General features: G+C 37.1%; 1 protein-coding gene across 8 annotated transcripts in view; it reads left to right on the forward strand.

Annotated features, from left to right (window-relative positions):
• Nucleotides 1-25,505, forward strand: part of KCNC2 (potassium voltage-gated channel subfamily C member 2) — a 171,932-nt gene that overhangs the window by 140,115 nt on the left and 6,312 nt on the right. For 3 of the 8 annotated variants that reach the window (XM_063075443.1, XM_063075441.1, XM_063075438.1), the window contains exons 2-3: nucleotides 21,558-22,485; nucleotides 24,546-24,710. In XM_063075443.1, coding sequence (XP_062931513.1) covers nucleotides 21,558-22,485; nucleotides 24,546-24,710 — 1,093 coding nt within the window. Of the gene's footprint in view, nucleotides 1-21,557; nucleotides 22,486-22,884; nucleotides 22,989-24,545; nucleotides 24,711-25,505 lie in introns of those variants that run through there. The other 5 variants (XM_063075445.1, XM_063075444.1, XM_063075442.1 and 2 more) reach the window with 4 other exon arrangements.

Here is a 25,505-nt window from a genome sequence, read left to right on the forward strand (position 1 = left end):
GAGGCTCCCAAGCCTTTATAGATCTGGCATTCTGTGAGCCTAGTGACTTAACACTATGTGGATGCCACCAAGGCTTCTGGCCTAAATCTTCCAAAGCTGTGGGTCCAGCCACACCTGGAGTCAATTTAGTCATGGCTGGAGCAGCCAAAGCAGCCAGGGTTCTGGTGCTGGAAGCAGCTTCCCAAGGTAGCCCTGGGCAGTGAATCTGTGGAGGGCACCTCAGCCCTGTTCCCCAAAACCATTCTGTCTCCCTAGGCCTCTGGGCCTGTGATGGAAGAGGCAGCCTCTGAAATGCCTTCAAAGTCTTTTTTCCCTCTTCTTCAATTAATCCCTTTCTTCTGTACTAATCTCCTTAGCAAAGGGTCCCAGGGCTACACCCTTGCTTTAGTGGTCCAGCTAAAAGTTTTTCAATTTTTTGCCCTCTGCTTTCTTTTGAATTATAAATTCTGGCTTTAGCTCATGCCTTTTCTGCCATAACTCAGCATAGGACGTTGCAAGTAGTCATGTAGCTTCCTTAATGCTTTGCTGCTTAGAAATTTCTTCTGCCAAATGCCCTGGTTCAGCATCTTGAAGCCCCACATTCCACAAAACTTTGGGGCATGAACAAAATGCAGCCAAGTTTCTTGCCAGTTCATAGCAAGGGTGATCTTTCTGCAGTTCCTTCTCATTTACATCAAAGATCTTCTGAATGGCCTTTTCTGTTCATGTTTCTATCAGCATTCTGCTCACCACCATTTAACCAGTCTCTAAGAAGTTTCAAACTTTCTCTGGTTTTCTTGTCTTCTAAACTACCAACAGCAGCTAGGCTTTTTCTAGCCTGTTCCTGCAAATTCTTCCAGCCTCTCCTAAACACTCAGTTTCAAAGCCACTTCCACATTTTCAAGTATTTGTTATAAGCAATGCCCTACTTCTGGTATCAGTTTTCTGTATTACTCTGTTTCTGTTCCTTATAACAAAATAACTGGAACTGGGTGATTTATAAATAAAACAAAATTTATTAGCTCTACAATCTGTTTGGGGGGGGGCACAATTCAATCCATGATAAATATTATGCTTAGAGTTTAAAGAGTGACTTTGTTGTGCCTAAAAATATATTAGAAATATTTCTTGCATTGGCCAACACACATGCTCTAGAAGAAAAGACAGTGTGAGGACACAGTGATAAGGCAGCCATCCACAAACCAAGAACTCACCTGTAGGCAGGAACTTTGATGTTGGACTTCAAGCTGCCAGAACTGTGAGAACATAAAATTATGTTGTTTTGTTTACACTGTGGTATTCTGTTATGGCAGCCCAAGTAGAATAATATGTCCATGTTATAGTTCATTTTCCTATCATTTTTCTGTCTCCTTGCCTAAATGAAACATTTTCATTTTCTTCTGAGATTGCTTTTCATTAGACGTGCCTTCTTTAACCATTCCTTGAAAAGAGGTATTTTTTCACTTTGTTCCCAGCTGTTAAATTCATACCACTATTCTGAAAGTACATTTAAAAGTAAAGTTTGTATCTGTACTGTATGCATTTAGACCTCTCCTCCTAACTGAAGTTACCCACAGAATTTCTGAAGCTCTTCCATTCTTTCTCATCAACATTAGAATTTTTCTTCTAGGTTTCTTTTAGATGCTATTCTCTCCTTTAATATCCTCACAAGCTCACAGTTCCTGAACTTATCCATTTGCTGGACCCTTTCATTATGCTTCACCACATACCACAGTGGTATTGAAGTTGTTCTGTGTAAAGGCTCTGCACTTTAGGCAAAGGAAGACTATGGTAGTTTTAAAGTATTTTCCTAACATCCACTGTCTTAGCATTTTTCAAGAATACAGCATATTAACCATAGTCACCATGTAGTCCAATAGATCTCTTGAACTTATTCCTCCTGTCTCACTGAAATTTTGTATGCTCTGGCCAACATCTTCCCAGCCTCCCACCCCAGTTGCTCCAGCCCCACCACTGTACTCTCTACTTCTATAAGATCAACTTTTTTAGATATGAGTGAGATCATGAGATATTTGTCTTTCTGTGCCTGGCTTATTTCACTACAAAAAAATGATAACTATGTTAGGTAATGCATATGTTAATTAGCTAGATTTAGTCATTCTACAATATATGAGGATACTTGAAAAAGGTAATGGGAAAATAGAATTAAAAGATAATACAAATCCTTCTGTGAACTTTTCGAAGACCCCTTTCCTACATACTTTAAAACATCATCTCGTACATGATAAATACATACAATTTTATCTGTCAATTAAAAAAAAAAAGAAAATATTTCCTTAAATTGTTGATATCCCTTAAGAAGAGGAGTTTAATTCTCTTTTTTTCAATGTGGGCTGAACTTAGTGATTTGTTGTTAAATGGAATATGGTGAACGTGACAGTGTAAGGTAACTTCTGAGACTAGGTCATAAAAGGCATCATGTCTTCTTCCTTGTTCTCTCTCTTAGGTCCCTTGCTCTGGAGAGGGTAGCTGCTGTGTTGTAATGTTGTGAAGACACTCAAGGGGTCTGTGATGGTTCATTTTATGTATGTGTCAACTAACTTGACTGGGCCACTGTATGCCCAGATATCTACTTAAACATTATCTCTGGGTGTGTCTCTGAAGAAGAGATTAGCATTTGAATTGGTAAACTATGTAAAGCAGAAGGCCCTCTCAATGTGAGTGGGCATTATCCAATCCTTTGAGGGCCTAAATAGAAAAAAAATTTTAAAAAAAGGAAGAAAGCTGAATTTGTTCTTTGTCTGACTGTTGAGGTGGGACATCCATATTTTCCTGCCTTCCGCACCCCTAGTTCTCAGGCCTTCAGAACAGGACTGGAATCTACGCCATTAGCTCTCCACCTCTGAGGTCTTTGAACAGTACGGCAGGCTTTCTAGGGTTTCCAGCCTGCAGAAGGCAGATCATGGTATTATCAACCTTGATAATTGCATAAGCAAATACCACATAATAGATTTCTCTCTCTCTCTCTCTCTCTTTCTTTCTCTCTCTCTCTCTCCCTTTCAGAGAGAGAGATAGGTTCTGTTTTTCTGGAGAACTCTGATACAGAGCCCTATGGACAGGTGCACATGGCAAGAAATTGAGGCCTTCTCTCAATAGACAGCAAGGAATTGAAGTCTTCTGCAAACAGACTGTGAATGAGCAATTTTGGAAGCAGATTCTCTGGCCCCAGTTACACCTTCAGATGACCCCAGTGCCTGGACACAATTTTTACTACAACCTCATGAGGGGCCCTGAGCAAGACCCAGCCATCCTCATTGATATGAAAACCGGAATAATAAATATCTATTGTTTTAGGTTGCTAACTTTTGGGGGAATAATTACATAGCAAAAGATCGCCACCACAATGTCCAAAAGCATGGGTGTCAGGAAACTAATTAGAGAACTATGGCAGTTACTCAAAGAGATGATTGTTGCTTGAGCTCAGATGAAATAATGAATTAGACACTGATTTAGAGAGGAAAAAGGAAGCACCAGGATGACCTCTCAGTTTTGACTTGAGTAACAGTGTTCTATTTACTGAGGGAGAGAACAGATTGGGAGGAAAGAAGGAAAAAAATATATAAGTTTACTTGACATAACATCCTTGTGGCAATGACAAGAAAGCAGTTGAACAAGAAAGCAATCTAGAGCTCAGGGAGGTCAGGGCTAGAGATATAAATTTGGAATCACAAACAAATAGATGTAGGTTTTAATAATTAGACTGTATTAGGTCACCTAGACAGAGAAAGGGGTCTGGAGCCCAGTTCTGTGTTGTCCCCAGATTTGGAGATCAGGTGGAGGAGGAGACCAAATAAAACTGAGAAATACTGATCAGAAAAATGGAAAAAGAATTAGAACCAAGGTATCCTGGAAGAAAATCAGTGAGAGTCCCTTAAAGGGAGGAGTACTTTAGTATTTACTGATTTTGATAGTGTAAACATGAAATTATTCATTTATATATGGGATTTGGTAACAGGGTTGTAACTGATAATCTTAGCAAGAACTAGTTGCTCTAGATGGAGAAATATAGATGGAACCGGACTGAGGTGGGTTGATGGCCAACTTTTAAGAATTTTGTCTCTTATTGAATAGACTATGTTCTTTTTTTAAAAATTGATTATGAATATTCATGGGGTACAAAGCTAATTGTCACCACTCACCACCAAGTTGTGGTGGCCAGATCCATACGGGCTGAATAGACTATATTTTACCTTTGAGGATTTATTTCTTTATATTGTTCCCCCCAAATAAATTGAATGCTTCTTATACACAGGAACCCACCTTGGTTTCTCCAGAATCTCATGGAAGAGAACCTTCAACTTAATAGTTGGACAAGAAATATCTGTTGAATTGAGTAATGGACTCCTTGACCAATCTAATTTGCAGACCAAAGAAGAAACAAAATTGTAGGAGACATTTTAAAAATCAAGTAAAGGATTGTAACCATTTAAGAATTTTTAAGTCTAAGCATTGCTTCTTCAGTTCTAGTCCGTTCAAAACCTACTCTATTTAAAGGCACTTTTACATTTGTAAAATACAAATTAACAAAGCATGTTGGATGTGCAATAACTGTTCAAGATAATTTTAGATGGCTGATTTTTTTAGTATTCTTAAATTTTGCCCCTTACCCAAACAACACAAAACAAAAATGACAAAGCAGAACAAAATAGAAGAAAGTCTAGATAAAATTCTGGTTGTTGCTAAATTGTTGAAGTTTTTAAAAGAAGAAATAAAGTGATAAGAAATAGGCATGAGTGAAATCCCAAAGCACAGTTTATAGTTATCTTTTCCCAATTAACCAAGAGCTTTCAGCGTATCTATCAAAAGAAATGTTTTACTTTTAAGAATATAGCCATGGAGGTTGTGGATATCATTTTTAGAGAATGACTTACTGACTATATTTTTAAGATTCTACATGTGGAAAAGAGGCACGTTGGGTTTCTTTCTAAGTCAGCAATGTGCAAGCTCAAGAGAATATTAAATGTAGTATTTTCTAGATCTATTAAATATTCAACAGCTTTTCTTCTGCTGTCTCTGTATCAAGGTCAAGTCCTGTAAACCTTACTCTGAAAGCTCTGAAATGAACTAAATAATCTATGAAAACAACTACTTCTTTCTCTAGCTAGAAGCTAGAGATTAAAAAAGATATATACATATATATATATATATATATCAGCTTATACTTTTCCATTCATGCAAGTTTCACCATTTTCTAGATGCTTTAGTCAGAAAATGTGTAGTTAATTTGTCCAAATAATGAAGACACTTTTTTTTTTTTGTCTGATACCCATTTGCTTGGTTCTCTTTGCTTGTGTAGAATCAGAATTTGGTTATTATGCCATTTATTTCATAAAGACCTTTAAAAAGTACTATACATAAAAATACATAAGACAAATCAGAAATAAAGTCTTAGGAATTTTATTCTGCTGGCTTTATTTCTCTTGCACTATTGATGACCAAAGTTTAGCATGTATGTTTGTGTGTGTTTGCATGTGTGTATGTATATAAAACACTATAGGAACATTCTAGTATTTTTTTTCTAAACTTTTGTGTTCATTAGAGTTGGAGATTCTTTTTTAAAAGGTTCATCCAGAGAATACATACATTTCATAGGGCTTTGGCTCTGGTCTAAGCCTCAGTCTGCTTCTCTGTAAAATGGGAAAATAGAAACTACTATGAAACACATTGGTAGAATTAAATGAGATAAAAAATTTTTAGAACAAGTACAATCACCAAATTTTACCTATTAGTATTATTATTGCTATCATTATGTTTAGAAGAAAAAACATACATTTTATTTTTTAGGTTTGCCACCTAAAAATATTACTACTGGAATCTTCAAGCTACTACTAGTTTTCTCTTACTGCTTATTTATCTTACACAACTGTTGTCAGTGGCATAGTCCTGAATTTCTCACTTTCCTGATGCCAACAGATATACATTTAGGGGATAAAATTAGTTAAAAACAATATCGAACAATTATGTGGTTATCATGGCTTGTGGATTGATTGTGAATAGAGAAAGTCTACAATTTAGACAATTTTATTAATAGCATTCAGGAATATTTGATATTAGCATTCATTACTAAGCTCTTAAATTCACATTTACAAAAATATGGTCTGGTACTATTACTAGCTGAATAGCTTTTTGCATTTGCTGGAATTAACCCATTTTATTTATTTTTATAGCAGAACTTAAAAAAGTTTAAAAACTGATTTGTAATGATCACTATGGACAAAAATAATTTAAGTCCTTATGAGTGCATTAAGTTCTGTGTGTGTGTGTGTACTTGCCATTCATACTTCTTTGCACTCACTAGTCTATTAATCCCTTGAAATCTGAATTCTCTCCTATTTCCTTAAAAAACTGTTTCATCAAAGGAAACTAATGATGGCCTAATTGTCTTATCCAATAGGCATTTTTATCTTTGAACTCTGTATCAATTGACATTGTTAATTACTCCTCCTTGAAACATTCTCTTCTATTAACCTCTCTGACATCTGCCCTTGTCACTCAAACTGACAATCTGTTCCTTTATTTTACACTTTTCTCCCTATTCTATTGTGTTTGTTGTTTTTCTGAGCCTTCTTAAAAATCCCTTAGGGGGAATTTGTTGGGTGTAAATAAGCGAACCAAGACTCAGTTAAGCCTAATATTTGGTGTGGCTATATTTTTTTCTATTACTTTTTCTCAATACTTAACTAAGCACCGACCGAGTGTCAGTACCATAAAATATGAATCAAAATTCCTGCTATCACAAGCTTATGTTCTATCAAAGGAGCAAAAAATAAAATACTACAGAAATGAGATAAGTTCTACAGTAGAGAGATTAATAGAAAACTAATAAAAAAATGCTTAATTTTGCCTTGGATTTCAGGGATTTTATTCAAAGACCAAGTGATTTCTGAGTTGAATCTTAAATACTTAGTAGCCAATCAATCAATCAATCCCCTCTAGATTTTAATATGTTTTTTCTGTTTCTCCGAACCAAATTACAATTTACACAAGGCCTTTTCGTTGTGGCATACAGCAAATTTACCCCTGCTCTCTGGGAAGAATTTGCAGCTACTTGCAGAAGTGCCCAACATTCAGGCAGAGGAGGAACTGAGACTCTAGTGTCTACTACCCACACATATGAATATGGACACTGTCTGGGGTGGCCCAGAGTGGATGAGAGGGGTCCTGATCTAGGCTGACTAGCAAAGAGAAACAAATGTCCTCTAAAAAATGATCCTGAAGAAGAGAGAGTACTAACGTCCTAACTTAAATACTTAAATGGCTGTTCTAGCTCCCATAGCTGGGTAGGACTCGGCTACTTGGGCATGATGTCTTGTTTCTGGAGAGGATTACTGAGGAAGGATATATGGAAAAGAAAAACAATAATATTTGAGACTGAAGCTTTGGACAGTCTGGTGTACAGGGACCTGGACTAGCAAAGGTGATATGCAGGTTAGACAGGCATATGTGGACTGTGTAGGATGTGTTTTAATTGCAGTGCCCTAATGCTGAAACAGACATCAGAATCAGAGCGTCTCTTCGGCAGGTGTTTGTAAGCCTCCCTTTACCTTCAACTTCAATCTCCCTTCACCTCCCTCACCTTCAATTAAGTAAAAACAAGTATTCTTAGATAATTCATTTTGGGAAGTGATTGTTGGCCTCAAGAAGTATACTGGGACTCCTGATAGATAGGGCTTAATAATGTGGCCTTTCACCCTAGATGGTGGTAAAGTAGGTCATATCATCCCAAGACGAATTATTTAAAAAACAAATTCATATAAAATATATTAAAGATAGAAATTTGTGGAGGGAATTTTCAATAATCAGAATTCAGAAATTATAATTCTTGTGTGTGTTATAAAATTACTACATACTTACAGTATTTTATCATTCTTAGGACTGAGAAGTGTGGAACTTTTCTTCAGTCTAATGAAACAATTATAAAAATTATTTATATGAAATATGTTAATTACAGAAATACTTTAAATTTCATAATGAGACTTAGGGAAGTAAAATAATACTATGTATTTATAATTGATGACTATTAATTCTAGTTATCTAACTGTACACCATAATTCATTGTGATAATACTAGTAATACATGCAAGCCTCCCTCGCCTGTGTATCCCGGAAGATTACACTTGGGTATAAGTTGATAGGCCTCGACTCTAAACAAGCAATTACGATTGCAGTGCAATTAGTCTGTGGCTTAAAAATTAAAATGTGGAGGGTGTATTGTGTATATATATATATTCGATAAGGATGTTAAAAAACATGGTGGAAGATAGTTTGAGTCCTCATAAATCTAAGTGGCCAAAAGTAATATTTGTGTATATTTTCTTGATTTGGGAAACTAATGTTATATTGTTTTATATATATTTCCATACCTATCTATATAATATGTGTCTCTGTACAATCTATACATACATATACAATACATATCTACCCCTACATATATACATATTTCATGTAGATATAGATAGAAAACACTATAACGTGTTATATACATACACACGTATTTATATATAGTTACCTGAAGCTTAATATTTTTCACTGGCTTTTGAACTTGGTAAACTTGTGTGGTATCCCCATTGAAGAAAAATAAATGCAGTAACAGTTTTCAATCTACTTTTATATGGTAAAAACTTGGATTAAGAAAAATTGAATTTTGCAACCTCAGGGAAAGTGAAAGTAATTCTCAACTCTGAATGAAATCAACACACACTGGGCTGTAATTGTTCCTGCTTGGCTGGCCCTTGAGAATAGACTAATTAATGAAAGAGATTTTTTTCTTTCTAGGGACCACAGTTCTGCGAACAACACCACACTCTTGTTAATTACGCAACGCCAGTGTCTAGAACTTGAATACATGCACAATTAAGAGCATCTGCTATGTTTAAGGTGCTGTAATGTAAGAAGGAAGAATGAAAGGCTCCATTATGAAATTTCTATGAACTAATAAAACGAACTTAATGGTTATTCAGAATGACCCATGTTTGATCCTCTCCTGGTCATTATTTTCTCTGAATTTTGTTTTAAAATTAAACTTATTTTTTTTTTTTTTTGAAGAGGTTATCTAATTTATTTTATTTTATTTTATTTTATTTTATTTTTAAATTTTATTTTGTCGATATACATTGTAGCTGATTAATGCTCCCCATCACCAAAACCTCCCTCCCTTCTCCCTCCCCCCCTCCCCCCCAACAATGTCCTTTCTGTTTGTTTGTTGTATCAACTTCAAATAATTGTGGTTGTTATATCTTCTTCCCCCCCCCCCGTTTGTGTGTGTGTGTGTGTATGTGTGTGTGTGAATTTATATATTAATTTTTAGCTCCCTCCAATAAGTGAGAACATGTGGTATTTCTCTTTCTGTGCCTGACTTGTTTCACTTAATATAATTCTCTCAAGGTCCATCCATGTTGTTGCAAATGGCAGTATTTCATTCGTTTTTATAGCTGAGTAGTATTCCATTGTGTAGATGTACCACATTTTCCGTATCCACTCATCTGATGATGGGCATTTGGGCTGGTTCCAACTCTTGGCTATTGTAAAGAGTGCTGCGATGAACATTGGGGAACAGGTATACCTTCGACTTGATGATTTCCATTCCTCTGGGTATATTCCCAATAGTGGGATGGCTGGGTCGTATGGTAGATCTATTTGCAATTGTTTAAGGAACCTCCATACCATTTTCCATAGAGGGAGTTTCAAGATGGCGGCGGCTGCGGCGGCTGGCGCGGAGTAGCTGAGGTGGAAAAGGTGGCCACTGGGCCTCAGGCAGCCGGGAAACTTGTGGACCTTCCTCTGGCCATCTCTTAAGGGAGGACTGCTGCTGCTGGCCGGTCGTGGGGGCTCAACGCCACTTTGCCCCCCGGCAGGAGAGGCTGCCTCATTTACAGGCAACAGCTTTGAAGTGTGGAGCAGGAAAAGAACTGATTCTTAGCTGCAAAAGCGAGTCTCGAAACAGGGAACACGGCGCCAGGGCTGCTGTGGATGCAGCCAGGATCCCGGAGGCTGGGGCCGCACTGAAGGCGGCCAGCTGCCCTATTCAGGATTCGAGGTTTCAGGCCGGCATTAAAGAAGATTCCTGGGAGCGCCCGAGCGGCGCTGCGACTGAACAGCCCGAGGGGGCAGCGCTGAGAACACGGAAGGCAACAAACCAGTGACAGAGCGAGCGCCCGACCTGGCACAGCACTGTGAGTGATCCCTGGCACAGCTCTGTTCGGGGGGTGGATGCCCACGCGGCTCCCGCCTGCACCACCAGGCCACTCACCGCACGGTGCTGCCTCCATTTTCCCAGGTGCGGGCAGCTCCGCCCTGCTCGGCCATCACTGAGCCCATTTGCTTGGCCTGGCGCAGGGCTTTCCGGAGCCTGCGGGCCGGCCTCCTCTCCCACTCCCTCCACGGTTCTCTGGCGGGGCTGGGGGTGTGGGGCGTCCGGACCAGTGTTGGGAGTGCAAGGAAGTAGGGCGGGCCGACTGTCACTCCACCACACCCTGGACTCCACCCCGGTAAACTTCCTGTTACTGGGAGGCAGATACCATCTCTGCGACCACCAGTTTGGAAAAAAGCCTAACGAATTTCTGGTTGGGAATAGTGTGGTAGGAGAGTTCCCAGGTCCGCTTGAACCTGCCGGAGAGCAGGCTGCAGGCGGGCACTAGACTCGGTTTATACCGGGGGGATACAAAGGTGAACAAGACCCGAGAAAGATCTACACAGTGCTACAAAGGCACCCAGAGAGACCGGTCGTCTGTGCCTAGCAGAAACCTGGTAGACTTCCTGGGCGAGGCGGTGCTGAGCAGGGTCTTGAAGGCCCAGCTGATAGACGAGGGGTGCAGAAGACACACCCGAGCCCAGCACAGTGTGCAAAGAGGGGGGAGACGTGCGGCCAGGGAGGCGGAGACTCGACAGAAACCACACACCCGGTGGGGTCGCCACTGCACGATCTAACAGCCTGGGCCAGAGCACATGGAACGGGGAGAAGTCCTGTACAGGAAGTGAAAGCTCAACAGAGATCACACACCCTGTGGTACGTGATCCACCAGCCCAGCAGAGTCCAAGCTGACCAGAAAGGTGGATCCCCGGAGAAGCCCAAGACCCGAGGCAACCACACACACAAGACACTAGAGGCCATCTGAGCAGTCACGGAGGGAGCCATACGAAATTGGCAACCACAGCAACATCCTAGTTAGTCATTAGTCTCAAACCGGTGGACTGTGAAACCCCCTGCCACAATGAATAAACACCAAAAAAAAGACACCAGAAATACAAAAAATCAAGAAAGTACACCACCAAAAGTTAATAAATCTCATACTCTAGATCCTATAGAACAAGAAGCCCTTGAAATAACTGACAAGGAATTTCGAGTGATAATTCTAAGGAAACTGAATGAGATACAAGAAAACTCAGCTAGACATCATGATGAAATGAGGAAAAGTATACAGGATCTGAAAGAGGAAATATACAAGGAAATCAATGTCCTGAAAAAAAATGTAGCAGAACTTGCTGAACTGAAGAAGTTATTCAGCGAAATAAAAAACACAACGGAGAGTTTAACCAGCAGGCTTGTCGAAGTTGAAGAGAGAACCTCTGAACTTGAAGATGGGCTGTTTGAAATAACACAAGCAGACAAAAAGAAAGAAAAAAGAATCAAGGACATGGAAGAAAATCTGAGAGAGATATCAGACAACCTCAAGCGCTCAAATATCCGAGTCATGGGTATTCCAGAAGGGGAGGAAAATGGAGATTCTATTGAAAACATATTCAACAAAATAGTGGCAGAAAACTTCCCAGGTATAGGAAAAATCACAGATCTTCAGATCCAGGAAGCACAACGATCTCCAAATGTATTCAACCCAAAAAGGCCTTCTCCAAGACATGTCATAGTCAAATTGGCAAAACTGAGAGACAAAGAGAGAATCTTAAAAGCTGCAAGAGAGAAGCGTCAAATCACCTATAAGGGAGCCCCAATCAGGTTAACATCAGACTTTTCATCACAAACCCTAAAAGCTAGAAAGGAATGGGATGATATTTTCAAAATACTAAAAGACAAAGATTGCCAGCCAAGAATACTCTACCCTGCAAGGCTATCCTTCCGAAATGAGGGGCAAATAGTATATTTCTCAGACAAACAAAAACTGCGGGAGTTCACTACCACAAGACCACCCTTACAAGAAATCCTCAAGGGAGTACTGGGTTTGGTTCCTGAAAAATAACTACCACTGCCATAAAAACCTAAGAAAAATCTAAACCCGCTAGTACAATAAAAATGGCATTCATGAAGAGAAAACAAGCTAACAAAAACACTATCTACAACCTAAGGAACCAACAAAAAAGAAACCAAACAGTAAATCAGAAAGCAAGGAACAAAAGACACCTAAGACAACCAAACAACCAATAAAATGCTAGGAATAAATCAACACCTTTCAATAACAACTCTTAATGTTAAAGGCTTAAATTCCCCAATTAAAAGACACAGACTGGCTGACTGGATCAAAAAGCAGGACCCAACTATATGCTGCCTACAAGAGACCCACCTCACCCATAAAGATTCACACAGACTAAGAGTGAAAGGATGGAAAAAGATTTACCATGCAAACAGAAAAGAAAAACGAGCTGGAGTGGCTATTCTTATATCTGACAAAATAGACTTTAAACTAAAAACCATAAAAAGAGACAATGAGGGACACTACTTAATGATAAAAGGACTGATCCATCAAGAAGACATAACAATCATAAATATGTACGCACCCAATGTTGGAGCAGCCAGATTTATAAAACAAACTCTATTAGACCTAAAGAAGGAAATAGACACTAATACCATAATAGCAGGGGACCTGAACACTCCACTGTCAATATTAGACAGATCATCTAGGCAAAGAATCAGTAGAGAAACACAAGATCTAAACAAGACTCTAGACCAATTGGAATTGGCAGATATCTACAGAACATTCCACCCAACAACCTCAGAATATTCATTCTTCTCAGCAGCACATGGATTATTCTCCAGGATAGATCACATATTAGGTCACAAATCAAGTCTGAATAAATTCAAAAAAATTGGAATTATCCCATGTATCTTCTCAGACTACAATGGATTAAAACTAGAAATTAATAACAAACAAAACTCTGGAAACTATACAAACACATGGAAATTAAACAGCATTCTACTTAATGACATATGGGTCCAAGAAGAAATCAAGCAGGAAATCAAAAAGTTTATTGAAACTAATGAAAACAATGATACATCATACCAAAACCTGTGGGATACTGCAAAAGCAGTATTGAGGGGAAAATTTATTGCATTAAATGCTCACTTCAGAAGAATGGAAAGATGGCAAGTGAACAACCTAACACTTCACCTTAAAGAACTAGAAAAACAAGAACAATCCAATCCTAAAGTTAGCAGACGGAAAGAAATCATTAAGATCAGAGCAGAACTGAATGAAATTGAAAACCAAAAAACAATTCAAAAGATCAACGAATCAAAAAGTTGGTTTTTTGAAAAGATAAATAAAATTGACAAACCATTAGCATGGCTAACAAAAAAAAGAAGAGAGAAGACTCAAATAACCAAAATTAGAAATGAAAAAGGCGATATTACAACTGATTCATCTGAAATACAAGGAATCATTCGAGACTACTATAAACAACTATACGCCAACAAATTTGAAAATCTGGAGGAAATGGATAAATTTCTGGACACACACAAGCTCCCAAAACTGAAGCGTGAAGGCGTAGAAAATTTGAACAGACCAATAACAATAAAGGAGATTGAAGCTGTTATCAGAAGGCTCCCAACAAAGAAAAGCCCAGGACCAGATGGATTCACAGCAGAATTTTACCAAACATTCAAAGAGGAATTGACACCGATTCTTTACAAACTATTCCAAAAGATTGAAACGGACGCAAATCTCCCAAACTCATTCTATGAAGCAAACATCATCCTGATACCAAAACCAGGTAAAGATATAACCAAAAAAGAAAACTACAGGCCGATATCCTTGATGAATATAGATGCAAAAATCCTTACTAAAATACTAGCAAACAGAATACAGCAACACATACATAAAATTATTCATCACGATCAAGTGGGATTCATCTGAGGGATGCAAGGTTGGTTCAACATACGCAAATCAATAAATGTGATACACCATATTAATAAACTCAAACACAAGGACCATATGATCATCTCTATAGATGCTGAAAAAGCATTTGATAAAGTTCAGCACTCATTCATGACAAAGACCCTCTATAAGTTAGGTATAGAGGGAAAGTATCTCAACATAATTAAAGCCATATATGCCAAACCCACTGCCAATATCATCCTGAATGGGGAAAAGCTGAAAGCTTTTCCTTTAAGAACAGGCACTAGACAAGGATGCCCACTCTCACCACTCCTATTCAACATAGTGTTGGAAGTACTAGCCAGAGCAATCAGAGAAGAGAAGGAAATAAAGGGCATCCAGATTGGAAAAGATGAAATCAAACTGTCCCTGTTTGCAGATGACATGATCCTATATATCGAACAGCCTAAAACCTCTACAAAAAAACTGTTGGAATTGATAAATGATTTCAGCACAGTAGCAGGATACAAAATCAACACACAAAAATCAGTAGCATTTCTTTTCTCCAATAGTGAACATGCAGAAGGAGAAATCAAGAAAGCCTGCCCATTTACAATAGCCACCAAAAAAATAAAATACTTAGGAATTGAGTTAACCAAGGAGGTGAAAAATCTCTATAATGAGAACTACAAACCACTGCTGAGAGAAATTAGAGAGGATACAAGAAGATGGAAAGATATTCCATGCTCTTGGATTGGAAGAATCAACATAGTGAAAATGTCCATACTACCCAAAGTGATATACAAATTCAATGCAATCCCCATCAAAATTCCAAAGACATTTTTCTCAGAAATGGAAAAAACTATTCAGACATTTATATGGAACAATAAAAGACCACGAATAGCCAAAGCAATGCTCAGCAAAAAAAATAAAGCTGGAGGCATAACACTACCTGACTTTAAGCTATACTACAAAGCTATAATAACCAAAACAGTATGGTACTGGCATAAAAACAGACACACTGACCAATGGAATAGAATAGAGAATCCAGAAATCAACCCACACACTTACTGCCATCTGATCTTTGACAAAGGCACCAAGCCTATTCACTGGGGAAGGGACTGCCTCTTCAGCAAGTGGTGCTGGGATAACTGGATATCGATATGCAGGAGAATGAAACTAGATCCATACCTCTCACCGTATACTAAAATCAACTCAAAATGGATTAAGGATTTAAATATACACCCTGAAACAATAAAACTTCTTAAAGAAAACATAGGAGAAACACTTCAGGAAATAGGACTGGGCACAGACTTCATGAATACGACCCCAAAAGCACGGGCAACCAAAGGAAAAATAAACAAATGGGATTATATCAAACTAAAAAGCTTCTGCACAGCAAAAGAAACAATTAAAAGAGTTAAAAGACAACCAACAGAGTGGGAGAAAATATTTGCAAAATATACATCTGACAAAGGATTAATATCCAGAATATATAAGGAACTCAAACAACTTTACAAGAAGAAAACAAGCAACCCAATTAAAAAATGGGCAAAAGAGCTAAGTAGGCATTTCTCTAAGGAAGATATCCAAATGGCCAACAGACATATGAAAAAATGCTCAACATCACTCAGCATCTGGGAAATGCAAATCAAAACCACATTGAGATACCATCTAACCCCAGTTAGGATGGCTAAAATCCAAAAGACTATGAACGATAAATGCTGGCGAGGCTGCGGAGAAAAAGGAACTCTCATACATTGTTGGTGGGACTGTAAAATTAAACTTATAATACATGATTAAAATTTTTGTAGAAACTTTTCACTTTGCAGACATTTATAGAATCAGTTAGGATTCCCTGTTAACAATACTCCAACCCAATGCCACTCTTACACCCAGATATAACCACTTTTAAGAATTTAGTGTTTCTGTTCATTTGTTCCACTAATTGTACATAAAGAAAAAAATGGAATTAGACTCTGCATATTGTTGTGCCATGGACATTTGTTTATATTTTAACATGATTACTTGGAGATCGTTCCATATTAGTACATGTTGAGTTTCCTCATGCTTTGTAATACTATATTACAAACATATCACTGATTCTTGGATGTTTACATTTTTAAGTACAAATAATGCTTCACTGAATAACTTTCTAGAGCTATCCTTGTACTTTTACAAAAATATTTTACCAGAGTAAATTTCTGGAAGTGGAAACTTTGGCTTGGGGGCTCTATGAGCTTATGATACTTCAGTATTGAAAGTCCTTGCTCTTCTAGTGTCTTTATTATTTAAGAGATAAAAGGAGTATGATCATAATAGGAATGAAGCATTCATATTTGAAAAATATAGTGTCCTTAGAATACAAAATGAACAATCAACGCACCTCATGATGAATTATAAAAACGGATATTCCTTAGCATATATTTTTGGTAACATTTTAAACTCACCCCATAATGTTAATTTTCAAACAGTAAATTATATCACTGAATTCCATTAACAAAATATGAGTAGAGGTGGGTTTTATTTTTCTTCATGTTTTTTTCCCCTTCAAGGTTTGTAGTATAGGTCCAGGTTTCTAATCATGAATTAAAAGGAGGATGATGTGACTGTTAAAAAACAGATTCTGTATTGGGACCAATACAACTTTTGCATATCAAATTAATATATTTTAAAAATTTATTTTGTTTTACCAACTTCACCACAGGAACTTAGCACCTACTTTTTTTGCTTTTGGTCAGGCCCTGTCCTTTGCTCTGAGGATAGAATGTTTAAGTCCTCTCTTTTGAGGAACTTGTGGACATGTAGAATCAGTAACAAAAGTGTGTGAAAATCACTAGAATCAGCGGTCCTGGGCTACAGGAACACAGCGAAAGGACACTTAATCAGTGTGGTCTGCAGTTCTGAAAGTTCTGGGATTTGTGAGCAAGTTATAGAGCTCAGTTTCATTTATGAGGGTACTTCAAAAAGTTCATGGAAAAATTGAATTAAAAGATAACACGAATCTTTCCATGAACTTTTTGAAGCACCCTGCATTTTAATGCTAACAGGAAAGAGAAATGAGGAAAATAAAAAATAGACCCCCCCCCCCTTTTCCCCACTGTCTCTCTGCCTATTTTACATATTTGAAGATCTACTTGAATATTGCATTGAGGTAGATTGACATAGGACTTCCTCCCCTTGGTCAGGGATTGGGAAAAAAAAAAAAAAAAAAAAAACCAGAAAGAGAGTATTGGACACTCTCTGCAGCTAAGCATGGACACTGGACTTATGGAGAAAAAGTGCCTACTCATTAGACTCACAAGCCTGTGTGTGTGTGTGTGTGTGTGTGTGTCTTATACATGTTTATGTGGTATGGAGTTAACATGTGGAGCTGGCCAGTTAGCTCAGCAGGTTAGAGCACAGCCTTGTAACACCAAGTTCAGGGATCCCCATTCCCCATACTGGCCGGCCAAAAAAAAAAAAAAAAACCCAACAAAAAAAGCAGAAACAAGCCAATATTTTAACAGGATATTTCCATTCTGAAACTGCCCAGACTGATGCATCATTTCTGTGAATTCAGTCAGTATGACACACCTTGTTTGAATAGCTTTCTAACATTTCAATTATTTAACATGCCTCATTTAATTTTCACTTAATGCATGTAAGAGTTTGTGGTCTTATCACAGAGGAAAAGGAAGAGAGAGATGGTAGTGTGATTCTCTTCCCCAGCTCCTTCCTTGCTAAGACACAACTTTTGTTAACAAAATGAATGGAAACTACTTAGTGGCTTTTGGACTAATGGACCAATTCAGTTTGCTTCTGCTATAAATTTGTCTTTTTTTGCTTCCATATTTAGTATTCATACTTTATTGTTTAATCTCTGTTATACTCCTTTTATTCACATCATTTTAATTCCCCCTGGAATGTGTTCTACCTTTCCCCCCCTCATTTATTTATTCTTTTATTAATTCTTCCATCGTTCTATTCATTTATCCTGCCATATTAAATACTAACGACTGTGTCTGGAGCAGGAGATATAAAAATGAACATAACATCATTTCAGTCCTTAATGATTTCTCAGTTCAGTGAAGGAGAAAGATAAATAAATAAAATCTTTCCCCCTATTTTTTTCCTGTTTAATTTTTAAGAATATTATTCAATTTAACCTCATATTTATACATTTCTGCTCTACTCAATGATCGAGAAACAAACAAAAACAGACATTTTCTATATCCAAAGAGCTTAGAATTAAATTCAGAAAAAGTGCACCAGTCCTTGCTAATACAGTCCAAGTGTCTGCCTCTGGATAATTCCAAGCATTCAGAGCTCCTGGGCTTACCCATTCACTTGATACTCAAACTAAATTGCTAGTAAACTAAGTTCCTGTTCATTCCATGGGAAGCTCTGTAGTCTTCTGATATCTCCAAGGATTTTCATGGGGCTAAATTTCTCCTGATTACCTATCACACTTATTTATTACTCTTCTATGCTTTGAACCTGACTGTGTATCATGCCTCCACGGTTGACTTCTGCCTTCTTTTTGCTCTCACTTGACCCAGTGCCTTCACTACTTAAAGCAGCATCAACATCACTCTGTTTTTGTACAACAGCCTTTTGCCGAAGGCACAACAGAAAAAGCATCATCTTAAAATTTAATGTTCTTCATTGCTGTTCCAACATTCTGCTACTGTGCCTGTGGAGAGATTTCTCACTTGCTTGACTTCACATTATGGGCTCTTGCTCCTTCTCTGGAGAGAACTTTTCCATTCTATTCTCTTCAAAATTCCACTTCTTTCCAAATCTCCTATTCTCAAGCTGAGGCCAACTACTAAATTCTTATTATGTTATTATGAAGCATACTTTAGTTCTAGATCATGTTTAGTGTCTTTAGCTTTTACACATAAAAAAATCACCCATCTAGCTTCTTTTTAAAGTAAATTAATCATTCGCTTCTGAGATAAATATCTTTTCCTTTTTTTATACTCTTTATTTTCCTAATATAGTGATATCCAGCAGATTTACAGAGTACTTAAAAGCTAAAGAAATTAGTGTTACAAAAGAAGAATGATATAAATACAAAATCCTGATGTGGTTCTTTAAATAATGCTAATAATTATATTGATAAACACAAGTATCAAATGACTTACAAAAAGAGACAACTTTTGGTTTCCAAAGTTCTTTGTCTTAGAATTGTATATATTTACAGTCTGTTCAGATGCTTTATTTATTCACAGGTGTTTGTATAAAAGCCAGAATTATGCCAAAATACCCCAAAACACATCAACACCAACACACACAATCATACACACACACACACACACACATCCTATTACTTAAGGTGTAGTGAACAATTATTATTATGGATTTGGGAAGATTTGTTTAAGAGTCTAAAAATGCTTGTAATTTAAACTCTGCTCCAATTCATTAGATAACTTGTATTATCAACCTGTTGAAAAAAACACACTGGAAATCGTGGTTTTCAACTGTAGTTGTGTGTAGCAATCACCCAGGAGGCTTGCTAAATGCTGATTTCCTCTCCCCACACGAGAGTGTGTGTCTGATGTCTCAAGTGGAGATAAGAAATTCACATTTGTGTAAGATCCTCAGGCCTATTCTAGAGAATGCTATCTGTTTACCACACTCCTAGGAATAGGGGTGGGTAACTTAGATGGTTTCTAAATGCAAAAAGATTCATTTTACTTATATTTCAACCACTAAGTGTGATATCTTAAGACTCTGTTGACCTTTTTCTGACAACATAACAACTCATTTAATGAACATAACCATCAGGTTCAGTAGTTCTTATTGAAGTAGTCATATTTTTAAAAAGTATATTAAAATATATATAATGATTTCTAACATTTGCACAGTGCTTTAAATTAAAAGTCACCTTAATATATATGTTCTGTTTTCACATCATCTCAAACAAGTGGGCTGGTACAATAATTTTAGACAATTGAATTCTATAGGTTTTTCAATAGGTCCACAAACTCAGGTAAAACCTGGTTGAGTTTCAACCCACCAAATATGTGAGGAGTATACAAAAGGATGGACTGCCTAAAAGAGCCACCTCAAATTATGGACCTGTTTCTGTGTCATTTCAATCTCTTTTTGAAACCTGACTCAGCTCTCCTCAGTGGCATGCTGGAGGAGCAGATTTTAGGGGACAACTTTGGACTTTGGGTTTTGGATATATCCTATTATTCCCAAACAAGGGCTCCTCTCTACTGACTGACATCCTTCTTCTCCTGAATGATTCATTTGTTTAGATATTCAAGGAACAGTCTGTTGGTGTTCATTTATCATGCTAAATCTGACAGCATTAATAGAGAGCACTAGTAATCTGCTAGTTTCTTTGAAAGCCTCCAGCACTGACTACATGAGTGCCATTCTCTCAAACAATGGCTTCCAGTGTTCAGATCTTTAACATTAAGTAGTGAGTGATCCCAGACTAAATAACTGGTTTTCAACATATTTGTGTTCTACATTTGAGAGTTTGGTAAGTTAAAAAAATAGAATCGGTAGCTAAACTTTTCAGGTTAGTGTCTCAAGTCTATCACTGTGTATCTTACAGCCTTGGAACAATGACTTAAACTCTCTGTGCCTGATATCCCTGAACTGTAAATGAAGTAGTAGTCGTGTTGTTATGAGGATTAATATGAGTTAATTATGTAAATTGCTTTCAAGAGTGTCTAGTACTAGTATGATCCATATCAGAGAGAGCTCTTATGATTCTGTAGGGGTGTGTGTGTGCTCATATATTATTGACTGAGTAAATGAAATAAGGAGTTGAATTAAAATAACTGTGACTTTATAATATGTTACTCTAACACTTGGGAATTCTTTTTCAGTAGAGGAAAAGCATTGTCTTTTCATTTGTTCCTTAACTCAGCTTTTCTCCTTTCAGTGTTGTTACCTATTCTTTCTCCTTAAACTTGCTCCTTTTGGACAAGTCTCCACCTTAAGTTGATATAATTAAAGGGCAGCATATATTGCAAGGATTTTTTTTTTATGTCCATACCTCACGATATCCAGAACATTTTATTCGTAAACAGAAGCCCATATTAAATGAGTAGCTTCAAATTTCCATCAGTGTGTGATGAACCTTATATTTATAAGTACAAACCTTAATCTAGTACATAAATACATCTAGGGTCATAAAGGAGCCATTGTCTAAATTTCTTTTATATCTATTTAGTCTGTTACCATTTAAAATTTTTTTGCAGTAATTTTTATGTTCTCTTCACAGGTTATATTTTCTTACACAAAAGATTCATGAAATTATTTTCCAATGTTAAGCAGAACATTGTATCTATATAAGCTGAAAACAACTTGAAACACATTACATGTACACTTTAATTAATGTTATGTGCACATCTCTTCTTTTACTGGAGTAACATCCTAAGTGAAATCCCCAAATATGGTTTTGTTTGTTTGTTTGTTTGTTTTTATTTACAGGGATTGATGCTCATAGATTTGGATCAAAGTATTATGGTTCCGATTACTCTTATTTTTATTTCTTTTTCTTCTACAGTTTATTGCTTTTGCTTCTTTATTCTTCATCCTGGTTTCAATCACAACCTTCTGCCTGGAGACACATGAAGCTTTCAATATTGTTAGAAACAAGACAGAACCAGTCATCAATGGCACAAGTGTCATTCTACAGTATGAAATCGAAACGGATCCTGCCTTGACATACGTAGAAGGAGTGTGTGTGGTGTGGTTTACTTTTGAATTTTTAGTCCGTATTGTTTTTTCGCCCAATAAACTTGAATTCGTCAAAAATCTCTTGAATATCATTGACTTTGTGGCCATCCTACCCTTCTACTTAGAGGTGGGACTCAGTGGGCTGTCATCCAAAGCAGCTAAAGATGTACTTGGCTTCCTCAGGGTGGTAAGGTTTGTGAGGATCCTGAGAATCTTCAAGCTCACCCGCCATTTTGTAGGTCTGAGGGTGCTTGGACACACTCTTCGAGCTAGTACTAATGAATTTTTGCTGCTGATAATCTTCCTGGCTCTAGGAGTTTTGATATTTGCTACCATGATCTACTATGCTGAGAGAGTAGGAGCTCGACCGAATGACCCTTCAGCTAGTGAGCACACACAGTTCAAGAACATTCCCATTGGGTTCTGGTGGGCTGTGGTAACCATGACTACCCTGGGTTATGGGGATATGTACCCCAAAACATGGTCAGGGATGCTGGTGGGAGCCCTGTGTGCTCTGGCTGGAGTGCTGACAATAGCCATGCCTGTGCCTGTCATTGTCAACAATTTTGGAATGTATTACTCCTTGGCAATGGCGAAGCAGAAACTTCCAAGAAAAAGAAAGAAGCACATCCCGCCTGCTCCTCAGGCAAGCTCACCAACCTTTTGCAAGACAGAATTAAATATGACCTGCAATAGCACACAGGGTGACACCTGTCTGGGCAAAGACAACCGGCTTCTGGAACATAAGAGATCAGGTAAGGCACAATTTCAAATGCATGCCATTAAATACTTTATAGACCAGTGTGTACTGTAGGCAGAAGGCAGCTATTCTTATTTTCTGCAGATGCTCATGAGTTTTCAGTCCTATCCCTTCACAAAATGTGTGTTTGTGTCAGGCTTATAGATGGTTAGACTGTAGCATTTCTAAAAGAACCCCAGAGAGAAGTCTCCATAGCTGGTCTATAGAGTACTACTGCTTTAATAGGAATGCCCTTTGCTGATGGTGCCAATATTTTCTTTTGCCTGTTTGTTGCTTTTGTGCCAATGTTTCTTTGTTTCCCTGCATGATGTGGTGATACGATATCTGCCATTTTCCATCCTTCACTCTCAAAATGTTGATTTCCATATCGTTGGGCTTGGTGTATTTGTCTCAGTTTTACCCCTGCCACATGGTGCCATGCATCTCAACCTAATTCACAAGAAGCAGTTATTTAAGAAGAATGGATGCTTACATTTCAAAGGCCTACACACCAAAGAGGTGATATGGAAGTTAGCCCTTTTGATAACAAAGTTCTTCCCCAGCAATGTTTAGGAGAATTGATTAAATTTTCATTGTTCTTAAATTAGGTAGGTTATCTCAATCTAACCCCGTTGGTGAAGGAAGAGGTCATGTAATATAATCAGTACACCATTATTCAGGGATAGATGATCTGCTTTGGCTAATAGTTGGCAAAATTGAATTTCTCTGTGGATTTCCATTTTTATGCACTATCCATTGAGCTGTGCTCCTCTGAGACCTGAATTTTGAATGATTTACTGCTTGAGATTAGCTGAAGCCCTGCTCCACTCCATTGCCATAAGTAATCTAGAGTAGATTGACTGCAAATTGATATTCGTTTTGCCAGAATGATAGTTAATAGTGTCATCCCTAGTCTCTTATGTCTAGTATAAATAAAATATTTTGTAGATTAAACAATTTAATTAGCTCTTACCCTACTATAAAAATTCAAAGTATGTCTGTTCCCTGTAACTTTCATCTTTTTCTTGTAGAAAATTGACTTATGATGATCCCATGTGAATAATTTTGCATAATTTAGAAATAACACCAATTAACAAAGCAAGCAAATGAACAAACAAGGCAGGTGCCATTTTGATAGATCCCTTCTTAGCTTGCAGAAGTTTTCATGAAGTAAAGGAGAAAAAAAAATGTGGCTGAAACTGAACTGCTATCTAAAAAAATTTTTCACAATCCTTATATTCATTTAGTAGATTGCTCTGCAAATCCTGTCAACATATATTTGAAAACTCTTACGAACGCCTTTATGAAAGGTGGAGTTCAGTGGGTGTTACCACTGTCATCAAACTGTTCTCCGAGTATCTATGCAGGGACCTTAAAAAGGACATGGAAAAAGAGGATACACTGTCATCCCCGGTAAACACTGTAATAACAAGTTAGTATCTAGGCTGATAAGATGTGAAAGTATTTGGCAAGCATACAGATATAAACAGATAGTTATTTCAAGGGCATTTGGAGAAGTTAATCTTGTTCCATTGTATGCTCAAAAATATTTTGCCATTTCAAAATGCGGTACCCGGACACAAAGTTTGCATGCTTTAGGATCATTTTTATTAAGATTTTTGGAAAAAAATACTTTCAGAAGATAATAAAAGTATGTCTCTTAAAGAACTGCAAAAATAAATATTTACTTAAGTTTTTCCTTAAATAGGTTCCACTTTTAAAGATTTCTGTTCACAATAACTAGATAGCATGTCAAAAATTATAAAATGATAATTTGTGTGCCACTTCATTATCACATTTATTTTGAGTTCATACTGGTTGTGTGAAAGTCAGTTTTCTATTAGATAAAATACAAAAAAGAATTAAAATTTCTCAAAGAAGTTTCTTTTCAATACATTTCCATTTTGCTCCATGTAATTTTTTGTGTCGAGTGATGAAAATTCTTTTTCTTATTTTTATGTGATAATTGTGTTTTTATATCGAGTGACTGGACTATGGGCATTCAGTGTAAACTCTTTGTACTGTCTCATTTCCTCATCCATCATTGTCTGTCAATGGGCATGGTGCTGTGACCAGTGTTATCAGGTGACGACAGTACAGGAAGTGAGCCGCCATTATCACCCCCAGAAAGGCTTCCCATCAGACGCTCTAGTACCAGAGACAAAAACAGAAGAGGGGAAACATGTTTCCTACTGACGACAGGTGATTACACGTGTGCTCCTGAGGAAGGGATCAGGAAAGGTAGGCATGCATTTAATCAGATCATAACAGGTAACTTATCAATTAAGTGCTGGAAATATATTGAGGTATGTTGAATGCTCATTCATCATTTTCTACAAAAGACTGTATGCGGTGCTCTTTTCCTCTCTCCATCACATCTTCTCTCATTATAAACATATAAGAACACTTCTCATAACAGCCTACTTGAGTGTCGTATCTAAAAGACTTTTCACCCGCCTTTCTATCTTCCCACCCTCCTTCCTTCCTTCCTTCCTTCCTTTTTTTTTTTTTTTTTTTTTTTGATTTGCCATTTGTCTTTGGGCAAAATTGTAATAGAATATATAAATACTAATCACTCATTTAATTTTTTAAATATAATGTATTAAGCAGTCTTTAAAAGTTATCTTTTTCACTACAACAAATAAACTCACTAATTGGCTCTCTGCATATATCTGATGAGTAATTGATGACTCTAAAACAAAACAATTATAAGTGTTTTTTTTTTTTTCCAAAGTAAAACATTAAATTTACTCTAAGTAAGTGTCTTGGTGTCTTATTCAGTATTTGGGTAGTTTTTGCCAGTGGTTTATCTGAGTGTCTCAAAGTTGCAAAGGTACAAGATGCTCAGCCTTATAGAACAGTATATCTAATCAATTGAAAGGCTATTTATGTACTTACAAAATGCACTTATAGAATTTCTCTTCAGGACCAATAATAATAATTCTAAGTTTATTACTATTTCTCAATAGACACTGAATAGTGCCTGACACATAAAAGATAATCAGTATTTGTTGAATGAATAATAATTGTTGGGAA

Source organism: Cynocephalus volans, chromosome 12 (genome assembly GCF_027409185.1).
Source record: "Cynocephalus volans isolate mCynVol1 chromosome 12, mCynVol1.pri, whole genome shotgun sequence".
NCBI lineage: Eukaryota > Metazoa > Chordata > Mammalia > Dermoptera > Cynocephalidae > Cynocephalus > Cynocephalus volans.